This window comes from Rhinichthys klamathensis, unplaced genomic scaffold (assembly GCF_029890125.1).
Source record: "Rhinichthys klamathensis goyatoka isolate OS25496 unplaced genomic scaffold, OSU_Roscu_1.1 h1tg000169l_1, whole genome shotgun sequence".
Classification (NCBI taxonomy): Eukaryota; Metazoa; Chordata; class Actinopteri; order Cypriniformes; family Leuciscidae; genus Rhinichthys; species Rhinichthys klamathensis.
In genome coordinates this window covers 3,031,410-3,043,858 of record NW_026606700.1, presented here as the reverse complement: position 1 = coordinate 3,043,858, position 12,449 = coordinate 3,031,410, and the positions used below count along the sequence as shown (strand labels likewise).

General features: G+C 39.0%; 1 protein-coding gene across 4 annotated transcripts in view; it reads right to left on the bottom strand.

Annotated features, from left to right (window-relative positions):
- The window catches only part of dab2ipa (DAB2 interacting protein a), a 112,185-nt gene that overhangs the window by 58,289 nt on the left and 41,447 nt on the right, over positions 1 to 12,449 (bottom strand). For all 4 annotated transcript variants that reach the window (XM_056259707.1, XM_056259708.1, XM_056259711.1 and 1 more), the window contains one exon: positions 210 to 328. In XM_056259707.1, the coding sequence (XP_056115682.1) occupies positions 210 to 328 (119 nt within the window). The remainder of the gene's footprint in view (positions 1 to 209; positions 329 to 12,449) is intronic.

Below are 12,449 nucleotides of genomic sequence, written 5' to 3'. Positions count from 1 at the left end.
AAAATCAAAATATTAATGCTAATTCTAATCACGGACTGATTAAAAACAACATGTCTTGTAAACGGCACATAAGAAAGGACGTATTGACAGCTGTCAATGTAATGGTGGATTCATGGTGTTAGATGAATAAAAATATAATATAGCAACAACAGGAAGGCGAAAAAGATTCTAAATTGCAACAAGCAACAAAATCGACGGCTCCACCTTACCTGTCATTCTCCGCGCTCTTGAAGCCCGGTAAGATGTTCCTGAAGCTGCTGTGCCGGTCGAGCTTCGGTTGACTTTTGGTGCGTTTAATGGAACCCTTCAGTCTGCGGCTGAGAAAGCCCTGGACAGGAAGTCAGAGGAAAGGACTGTATTACACTCACAGATTCATTAACCACTGGAGCAGCTGCATGTGAAAACTGACGCTTGGCTTTTCTCCTTCTATTTGTTCTTTCCTCTCCTCTGCTCTCCTCTCATCCGTAGCGTTTGGTTGAGCCGTGCATAGCTGCGCGATTGGCGTGGCGCACACATCTGCTCGCAGCGCTGGGCTGAAGGAGCTTCACTGATGTGATACTCCCCTTAAAGCTGCTGTTACCATGGAAACTGTTGGCTGGCATTGAGAGGGGGAAAAAATACTGGTGTACTGCAAGTTCATAGGAGGAGAGCTGAGCTGGTGCTTTTCAGAGGCCGTATAGATTAGGACAAGATTAAAAGGACTCGAGTTATTCTTGAAAGACCAAAGTCTATCTGAGTGAGAGATGCTTTGAGAAGGAAAGGAAAGAAAAAAAAGTGCATCTCAGGCATATAGATGCAATTAATGGGTGGGAAATCTGAAGCAAGGCCTCATGCATGAAGTGAATGAATGGCTAATTAATCTAAATAAAGCACTTAGTGCCCGTTGTTGCTCAACAACCGATTAAGGGGCTAACAGAAACAAAGAAAGTCACATTTTAAATGCAATTTAAAAGAAAAGAAAGCAAGAAAAAGATAGAATATATTTACATCTATCTATCTATCTATCTATCTATCTATCTATCTATCTATCTATCTATCTATCTATCTATCTATCTATCTATCTATCTATCTATTTAAATGATGCATAGTTGGTTAAAGTGCTTGTCTGAAATGCTGTGGCAGAAATCAGATTATTTGCTTGAAAGTGAAAAATCTGTCACACTACATACATATATGACCCTTTACCATAACTTAATCACATTTGCTAATAAATATTGTGGTCCTCATCATATTCCTAGGCAATTGAGTTACAACTGAGGCAACCAAATAGATCTGGGGCAATGGTTAGTCCCATGTGGCTTCTTATACTCACCCAACTATCCCAAATCACATTGTGTTACTATTCAGCTTGGGATCTAGTTGCGGACAACTGATTTATTCAATAGCCAGCGATGACGCTGATATCTACAGATCCTATATAATGCCACATTTATAATACATTTTATAATTATAAATTATATCTTATAACTATGATATTTAAATGCAAACATGTCCATCCAGTGAGAAGGCTGTCTGTAGATCATTGAAAAATTACATAAACAGTCGGTCAAACTCACTTATTGCTCAAAGCTGGTAATTTCATATCAGCCGATATAGACGTATGGTAAGTAAAGATTTTTGTTTTTAAGAGATGTCATGACTTGCCTGTTCTCAATGGGTCAGCTTTCAGACATCTTATATCAAAACACCTTCAAAGAATATTTCTACATTTTTCAGTTCTTTGTTTTTTCGGGACATTTTTCACATGAAATTTGCCAATATTAGCTGAACTTCTAAATAGAATTATTCATGGAGCCAGTCAGGGTGAAGGAAGAGCTCTGTTTGATGATGCTGTTGTTTGGAGCAGACATGTAACTGGGGGCTGCAGCCGCAGTCTGGATCAATGACAACACAGTCTGCAGAGCTCCACTCCTGACACAAACTCAAGCCGGGTAGTTATTCTGCATCTTTCAAAATTAAACAATACGCCCGAGACGCGTCTACAGCCAAGTCTATCTTTATCACATGCATTTCCTTACAATGGAATGTTTTTCACAAAATGATGAATGCTTTACCACAAAATAAATTTTATGTGTGAAACTCCACAGTTGTCACAAACAGTGAGACAATGAGACTATTTTCTATCTATCAGAAACTGGTTGTATTGTGAAAACTGGGAGTTACATACCAGAAAGGAGCTAAGGTAACTGCAAATGTGCTAAAGAAATTCCTAACTAGCAATGTGGCTTTTGGTTAACATTATCCAATAGTGTGAAAGACCATGATATCTGCAGAAAACATCATGAAGATGTTTGTTTTTTTGCCAATTACAAGTACAGATAAATAATTCACAATAAGACCAGAAACAAGCATTTGGAAAGTAACAATATATTTAAAAGGTTAAAGTTTTTGTCAAATCATGAACTCAAATCATGAACGCCAATCGGCATTACACACTATTCTAGGCCTAACATATGCGGTTATGTTGGCATCATTCCTCAGTAATAAGCTCTGTCAGCTGTCAAAAGGCTGAAGGTTTGCAGATTCCTTTATGTCTATTGTGTGCATGTACTGAATTCCTGTAATGCTTAGCTGCTGAGCCTGCACTCCTAACCTCCTCTCATCTGCCCCACTCCTGTAATCTTAATGCTTGGCCTCTCTCTGCCCTCTTGTGTCCATGCTTGTGAGTTTGTGTCTGACAGCTTTAATTGTGTGGCTGTCAGTTTGCAGACACGGCATGAAACATTTTGAGGCCGATAAACATTGATTTTAAGGCCCTGTTTAGATTTGTATAACCTGGTTCTTACTTTGTAAGACAGCAGAAGGCTAAGCTCTGTCCTGACCCCCAAACGGCACTGTTAGGCTGTTAGTCACACCAGCGCTAGTGAAGAAAACATCTGGGGCTCTTTTCCGAAACCTCCTGAGACAGCCTTTTTTTTTTAGTCAACATGAAGATTGTTCCAAAAGGATTTAAAAAAAAAAAATAGCTCATTAAAATTAATTTTTCAGTGTAGGAATTAGCCTATGTTACAACTGTAGCCTTTAATGGGTTAAATCCCTATTCCTCACTTGAACTTGTGTTTCGACAAGTAACAAGCCAGTCCTGTTATAACCAGTAGAAATAAGATCTGTTTCTCACCCTTATTGTGCCAATGCACCAAGGTTACAAGATAAACATTCCTGAAAGACATCTAATTTAAGATGAAATATTTCAAGAAGCCCCTTATGCCAAGTCTTCCAGATGTCTCCTTATGCCAGGCGCACACTACAAGACTGAGGCTCACAGTTCAATTGGAAACTCACAGTTTGGCAAATTGTTTTCTTGTTCAAAGTGGGTATTTTGCTCAAAACAAACATTTTGCCAATGGGTTGAGACAAATAAACTTAACTCAAGATACACTCTGAAAACAAGACTTAAAGCTGCAGTAGGGAGTTTTGAGAAAACGTTGACTTAGCCTGAAAATTTGAACAAGCACAACTTACAGGTCCCACCCCCTTGCTCTCTGCTGCGCTACAGCCCTCCCTCCACAGCTCGTCCACCACAGCGGAGCCTGTCGTGAACGCGCAGGCTAGTAAACAGGGCCACCGATAACAGCGGATAAAAAGTGATATGGCACATTCACTAATAGGGACTAAACGTCAACAATATGCTTTACATTGACTATGGCCTGCCCATACTTTGACTACAAACTTGGTCCTCAAATCATTATGTATTTTCCAATAGCCTACATGTAACTTTATAACGTTGCACTCTTTCTATAAGTTATAAATAGCTAGTAAGATAACGTTAATATAACGGTAACTAACGTTACAGTATGTAAGTAATTATTCTAGCAATATATAATGCTAGATAAGGTGTGCTAGTACATTATTTCAGCAACATTACAAGCCAGTGAATTAGCAGGTTTCAATTGTTGCTTAGCAGATTGCGTGACATTTTATCTACATGTTATGCGGCTAGAGTTTTGACACCGAGTCAATGGGCTCTTATCTGTATAATTCTTTCTTTTTCGCTTGTGTCTTTTTCCTTTTACCTCTTTGTTTTATGAGCAGGTGTCACTCGAGAATTGGCAGTTTAGGTTGTTTCTCCGTCATAAGCACAGCTGCAGCACGCCGGCAATCTTGAGTTTGAACGACGGCTCGCGCTGTGCAAGAGAAGGGTGTGATCAGCGCGTCCACGAGCGTGATTGACACTGCTAAGACATTCCTCCTGGCTCTGATTGGTTGTTGCTGACCGGGAGCGTGTATTTCTGCAAATGGCAATAGGACCACTAGGAGGAGCCAGAGGAGCTTGATTTTTTTCACAGATTAGTCAGGACATAATGACAGTTCTAACAAATATGTAAAAAATATTTTTTACAAAAGTTACCTACAGCAGCTTTTAAACGCAAGTATCAAGCGCGAAGCGCAAATAACTTTGTGGGCGGGTCTTGGGCGCTGTTGCTATTTTACCGGCAGGATAAATGACTCTTGCGCCCGACGCAAGTTTAAAAGGGGTTGGTCTGAAATAGCTTCATTATTCATAGGTGTGGTTTAGGCGTAACGTGAAATAAACCAATCAGAGCGTCATCCAACATACCCTTTAAGAGCAGATGCGCATGTTGCATGGCGGATTGTTATCATTATGGCGGATTTACCAGGCGCGCGCCAGGAGCGGTTCACAGCCGAGGAGACCGACGTTCTTGTCAGGGCAGTGAAAGACAGAGAAGTGACGTTGTATGGGGATGGGAGTTTTTTTTTTTTCTGGTTCTTGACGGACAAACTAATTTGTCAGATGTCTTTATATACATATGTGTCTTGCCACTATTGGGCAAACAGGTCTGATCCACCATTACTACAATTAGCCTGAAAAATTTGGGTAAATGTGTAAGCTAGATTTAAATTTTTTACATCTTCATGGACACCACAATGATTTCCCTCATGTGTTAATATTTTTCCTTGTTATAATGCATGATTTGCAAAAATAAAAACGGCTGCATCTGTGTTGATGAGAGAATCAAAGTGTATGCGCATTGTGCACCCGCTACATTATGGCCAAGCATGCGCGCTAAAAATAGCATTATGAACAACGCGCAACGCGCCACTGACTTTAGACTAAGTTTTTTCTGGTCAGTGGCGGAATTGTTTTCTGGAACTGCAAAATAGCATGAGGGAAAGTTTGCGCCGAAACACGCCTCCTTTTTGTGCCGACCCGCCCAGGGAGCGCAAGTTCATTTCGTAGTTTACCGACGTGCGTCTGTGGAGGGAAAAGCCCGCTTTGCGCGGGTGCAAAATAGGAATGATACATGCGTCAGTGTACAAAGTCATTTCCGCCGGGTGCAAGATAGGGCCCAATATCTTATTAATTTTATCGGTAACACTTTACAATAAGGTTTCATTAGTTACCATGAATTAAGAATGAACAAGACTTCTACAGCATTTATTAATCTAAATTAATGTTAATTTCAACATTTACTAATACATTTTGATTAAAATCAAAAGTTGTGTTTGTTAACATTATAATGTACGGAAGCGTATTGCATTCACTTGAGGAAAAAAATCTACTCCGTTTTTCTGAATTAACGAGTTAATTATTTCAGAATTACGAGATAATTTTTCATGGAAAAAAGTTTTTGCTGTTTTTCTGAACTAATGACTTAATTATCTCAAAATTATGAGTAACTCATTAATTCATAAAAACAATGGAAAAAAAATTTTTCAAAAAAAATTTATCCATCTCATAATTCTGAGAGATTAACTCGTTAATTCAGAAAAACAGAGCAAAACCGTTTTTTCCATGAAAAATGATCTCGTAATTCTGAGATAATTAACTCGTTATATCAGAAAAACAGAGTAGATTTTTTTTTCCTCAAGTGAATGCAATACGCTTCCGTAATAATGCACTGTGACATGAACAAACAATGAACGACTGTATTTTCTAACATCAACAAAGATTAATAAATACTGGCCGATTTTAACTTGTTTTACACTTGAAACAACATTCTGATGAAACATTTTCAACATTGTCTGAAAGCAAACTGAAATATATAATGCAATGTTGCTTCTCAAGTAAAATGTTCTTGATTTAAGATATAATTTTTTTGCAGTGTTCACCCCTTGTGCAGCTCAGAAAAGCCATATGACAACACTAGTTTGTGATATAATGAGCAAAATCACCATTTCTTTTTTCACAGTGTAAAAACAAGTTCTTTGTGTTCAGTCTTCCATGAAGGCACTTAGCATGACGGCCGTTATCAAACACACTCTCAGATAACAACTAAACAAGACTCCCGACTGAAGTGAGCCTCTGCTAAGATCCTGAATGTGTCTGACCATCTGCTGAAACAATACAACTATAATGTCATTATCTGTTGTTCGCAGCCAGACAGTCTAGCCTGAGCCTTAATGCAGAGGAGTCCACAGCCTGAAGCCGCCCGCTCTGCATGAGAACCAGGGCCTGTGGGGAAATCCGTAACCCTGGGTTCCTAACGATCGTGTCTGCATACATCACCAGAGCCAGGTATTGGATTTCTCCCAGGGTTCTCAAAGTGGTCCACGCAGCATGGGGGCGCACTTTTGCCCTTTCTCCTCCTGTTCAGACAAGCCTGGGATCCTGATCAATTAGCGTGGATCCGGTTCGGCGTACTCGCACGAAAGGCTCTGTGTCACCTGAGACAGCGGGACTCTCTTGTGACGCCACAGGAGCCAAACACACAACTCATCGGCATGCACGAGGGGCGTTCACGTTCAAGCATGCTTACAAACACAGTGCTCATTCTGTCTTGCGTCAGTTAATAGATCCTGTCATTAGTTTAGCTCTGTAATTAAGCAAAATGGGTGAGCTGAAAGCAGTGGAATAACTGTTTGTCTTAGTTTTCTGGTAGGGGGTAAACAGTTGCGGCAGACTGATGCCAATATTTGAATGCAACAAGTACCACCGGAAAATAAACACACAGGCCTTAAAGAGATTTACTGAAGTGCATATGTATGAGTGTTTCTTCAACGTTAGGCACAATTATGTCCAATGACTTTATTTATTTTTTATTCAAACTAACAGATTTCTCAATAAATGATCACAATCAAACTATAATGGAAACTTTTTACAATACAGTCTTCATTTACTTTTACTACTTTTCAATTGCCTTTAATATACACTACCATTTAAAAGTTTGGGCGCAGTAAGATTTTTCAATGTTTTTAAAACATTGTTATTTTGTGGAAACCATGATTTAAAAAAAAAAGAAAGTTAAAGAAAGATAAAAATAAAGAATTACATTTATTTGAAATATAAATATTTTGCAACAATGTCAAATTTTTTACACTTTTGATTAATTTAATGCATCCATGCTAAAAAAAAATTGTTTCTTTTTTTACTTACTGACTGAGCAGTAAATATTTAATTGTTTTACTCTTGTCCTATCTTAAAATACAAAAAGCCATCAAAAATATGAATTGTTACTATGGGCATTCCTATTATTCCTATTATATTAAAAATAAATGTGATTACATTTTTTTTTAAATGTACGACTTTCTCACAGTGTAATTTCCGCCACATCAAAAGACAATTGCAAGGTTAATGTTGCTTGAATTTTGTCAAATTGTACTGTAATTTTGTCAAATTATGAAAACCCTGAATATTTTCAAAACATATGGAAATATTATTTAATTGTGTGTATTTAGGACACACAAAATGCTATTTGTGAAAACAAAATAATTATCAATTTTATAAAAAAAAAAAAAAATTGGAATGGAAATGACTGGTGGAAATTTGTATTAATTTCAGATAAAAAGACTTATTCAATGATGTATATTTATATACTGTTGGATGTTGTTAATGCACGGCCAAAAACAAAACAAAAACAAAAACTAGTGAGAGTGTAAAAAGTGTTTTAAGACAGGGCCAAACGTGGCCATTGTTAAAGAAATCCCTTTGCTTAATCAAGTAAACTACTATATTGCTATTGCTAAAATTGACTTGACTAAATTACGACAGACTGCAAGTTATATTGAAGTGAAAGTCGCCACGATAACCTGTCCCAATTGAGTTGTACACTAGCAGTACAGTAGTACAGGAAGGATACGTTTTTACACAACACCTCATCAACTCATTCACTGTGAGGAACACGAGGGGGTAATATTGCCCTTCTCAAGAGGGCATGCAACAAGCACAGGAAAGCGTGGGTACACAGCTGTGGCTTTTCCACCTTGCAGCTAAATGCAGCAAGATTCGCTTCCCATCTGTCTCATTTAAAGCATGCATCAACCAGGACTGATTGCATCTCCTCCAAAGACTGTTCCCCATTAGACGCCCATTGAGGTCTATAAACCGATGGCTTAACTCTATCAGTGTGCCTAATCCTTCTCTCCTCTCAGGCTGACCCGAGGATTCAGAGCCAGCTGTGGCCGTGTCGCTCACTTATCTGCGAAGAGAGTCATTATGACCGGTGCTTCTCGCCCTAGGCAGGAAGAGCAAAACATGCTGTCTCTCCTCAGGTGCGTGATGCGTGATGACACCTGCGTGATGACACCTGCTTTATCCGACTAGCAACAACTGCTGGGATTAACCTTGTAACAGAGTTCAATGAAGTGCAGTCAGGAGTTAATCGACAAGTGCAATCCAGTGCCCTTTGCTTCACTAATCTCAACAAACAGAACCTATCATAAAAGCCAGTAAAGCTGTGTGTGCCACACTTACGACTGTAATCCACAGTAAACACTTTCTATGCTGTAAAAGGCAGTGTGGCCTAGTGGCTAAAAACTATGGCTGCATCCGAAATCGCATACTTCCCTACTATATAGTTAGGCGAAAAACAGTATGTGACAAAATGTCCGAATTCACAGTACTCATAAAAGAGTATGCAAAAATTACCTGGATGACCTACTTCTGGCGAGATTCTGAAGTGTGCATAAGATGGATACTTTACTATCCCATAAGGCCATGAGAAAGGGTTTATGAATGGCAGTGAAGTGAGGTAAATGAGGCTGGTAGGTCACATGATAATGACAATGGCGAATGTAGCACGTCCAGATTACATCCACATTCATACTATATATAACATACTTTTTTAGTGGTATGAAGTAATTACTTATTCAAAATGAGTACCTACTCGAGAGTATGTGATTCTTGACGGAGCCCAGGTGTGTTGTAGGTTTAAAACCAGTAAAGGGCCTTTCACACTGAGTGCGATTAAACAACGCAAATGTACGTCGCAATGACGCTCTTGAATCCAAACAATAGATCCCAATGGATCACAGCGCGACAAAGCGAGATTTCTATTTCCGACCAATGTCGATTTAGTCCAATTAGATTTGAGCTTACCCGAGCCGCTGCTGTTGCACAAGAGTGTGAGAGTGGTGGCCCTGTTTTGAAAACCTGCGTGAACACCTTTTATACAGTCTATGGCGAACACAGAAGAAAAGTATTCCAGAAGAGAGAAGAGAATTGAAGTTGTGTTCTTGTTATAATTGGTGTCTGAGAACAGATTTATTCTTACATGTTCTTTATATTAGATTATAGTTTCTGTTCATTTTCCACTGAATTATATGATGATCTGAAGAGCTTGAAACGGCGTACAGAGTGCTGTTTTCCTCTGCGCGTGTCTAGTCAGAGAGCTCATTCACTCTAGAGCTGTCAATCATATTATGTGATCATAACTCCTGCCCTTCAGAATGATGACGTTGTGTACATTTCCTCGTTCTGAGTTCAGCACGGTTCCGCACATAAACAACTGAGAGAAACCTTTCTACAGCATCAAGCCAAATAAATATATGATTACGACAATATATGTTCTGTATGTGTTCATGCAGCTCAGGTTTTTTTTTATAACAATAAAGAATGAGAAAAGCTTACATGAGAAATGCTAAGCAGGTGTATTGTTCAATTTATTATAAAACACTACAACTAATGCACGTCTGATGGTTGGAGGGGAGTGTTTAAGCGTTTTCAACCCAAGCCGTCAAACAGACGCCATCGGAAAAGGGAACGTCACTCCAGACCGGAAGTAACTTTTCAGATTTTGAATAAAGATTAACCATGACAAACTATTTTTTTCTGAGTATTAACTTGCACGGATTAATTGTTCTCCTTAAGACCAGTAATGTGTGCTAACAAAGTAAATAGGGTCAATTTGTAACTTAAAATCAGATTTTTGTGCTGTTGCTTTCCCCACCAAAAATTATGCCACTTCCTAGAAAATGCTACCACAAGCAGTGTTTTTATTTTTAAAGGTGCAGTAAGTGCTTTCGGAGAAGCAGCTATTGATATTTGAAATCAACCCAAACAAACACACCCCTCCCTTTATTGCTCCGCCCCAAAATACACTAAGGGTGTATTCACACCTGCCTTGTTTGGTTCGATTGAATCAAACTCTAGTTCGTTTCCCCCCTTGGTGCGGACCTTTTGGGCAGGTGTGAATACAGCAATCGAACTCGGGTGCGGACCTAACAACCGAACCGAGACCCAGCTGAAGAGGTGGTCTCGGTACGGTTCCAAACGAACTCTGGTACGGTTCGTTTACGGTGTGAACATGAACCGACCCAATTGCAAGAAAGCACTGCGCCTTTGAGTTAACAGGCTTCCGTAGTCGGAGATTTTGGCATAATGGTTTGTGTTATTGTTGTTCAAATGGCGAAAGAGAATTCCATTCCGGCGCGCTGTCTGGCCACACGATACTGTTGCGCGTCTTTCTGCGCGCCGTGTGTGCGTCATTGGAATGGAATGAATGAATGAGTGTGTGCATCAGGACATTCACATACAGAGCGTTCTCTTTAGTCTAATCGCGCATAGATGCAAAAAAAAGCTTTTGCAGTTCATATAATGTAACGATAGTTACAATACAAGGATGATGCTGCGTTAAACTGGACAAACTTAATCGCAAGCGTTAACATTGACAGCACTTGTTAGCAGTATATACAATAAGAATCTCATTATTTGAATGTGTGAACATAGCCCCTCTCTATGAATCAAAACTTTATACCTTATCCGTCTTCTGCGCAGTTTCTTCATATTGCGTTTGTACAGAATAACACAAAATTAGTAAAAGAACAAATATTGCAGTACGAAATATCTCCATGCTGAGCCTTTTTTGCACTTCCTGATTTCCCTACTTGAGAATCCTTGTCCAATGAATGGACGAACTTAGCACACATGTGGTTTTGTTTACAAATTTTGGTTCACTTGCAAAAAGAGCAGTGTGAAAGCAAACCGTACCAAAAAAAAAAAAAAAAAAATGTATTTGGTCCGGACCAAAGCGAGTGAACTATCGGACTTTCCTGGTGTGAATACACCCTAACACTCAATGCAAAAATGGATCACCGCAGCCTCACTGTAGCATTTTTTCTAAATATAACCTGCAGGTTACCAGAGTGTAGCAGTGTTGTTTATGTAACAATTTCAAAGTTATATAATGGGTTTTATATAAAGGGTTATAATATAATATAAACGTTTGAACACATTTGTCTGAATAAATTGTCTAATATGTGCAGTTTTTATGTATTTCATTATAATTACTTATATGGACACATATGTTTGATCATACTTGTCACTCAAGACCATTTTATTGTATAATTCTTTCTGCAAACGGTCTTCTTTGCTGAGTAATTAGCAAAATTCAAGAAATTATGAGTTTGAAATGGGCATGAGGTGGACCAAGAAATGGACTAATAAAATACTAGTTCAAGCATCCTCTGATTGCAAAAGTATCTCCAAAAATTGGAAAAGAAGAGTTTAGCATCATGTCACAAAACATGAAAGTTTGTTCACAAATTTATTTAGTAGATTATTGCAGGGAAAATACAGTGGTGTAAAGCCGAGTTTACATGACAGATATGCAAAAAAACTTCACATACTTTCCACCTTCATTTGTAGCAACAAATAGTGTGATATACAAAACCACAATGATCACACCATCAGCTCTAGTGCAGAATTTCATAAACTTTCCCAGCTAAAGGGAACACTCGAAAAAACTTTTTACATTTTGCATTCCTTCGATACATAGGAAAAAGGCCATTGACTCTATGCTCTTTATTAGCAAACACCAATGTTAATACAGATGGTTCTTGCATTATCAGTAGTTGAAAGTTCTTCAACCAGCACCGAATGCATTGAATGCAATACTAAATTCCAGAACCTAATGACATTTGGTTCTTTACCAGATCTCGCACATGCATTCCTCCGCCAATGAGGACGGAATTCCTTACTAAAGTACTCTCACAGCAATACTTCATCGCAGCCGCAACACCAGTGAAACCAGTGTAGTTCACTTACAGAATGGATGACTCTAATGCAGGAGTTTTCAATGTGTGGGGCGCAAGAGCACGACGGGGGGGGGGGGGGGGGGGGGGGGGGGGATGGGGGGGGGGGGGTAAGGCTATATATCCTGGCGACAAGTGTGAATCCATAGAGATTTTGCTTGGTCTATATTGTTTATAACACAGTATCCACACAACACAGGACTGCTTAAAGTTATTGACATGTTCAAGCAATAAAGAAA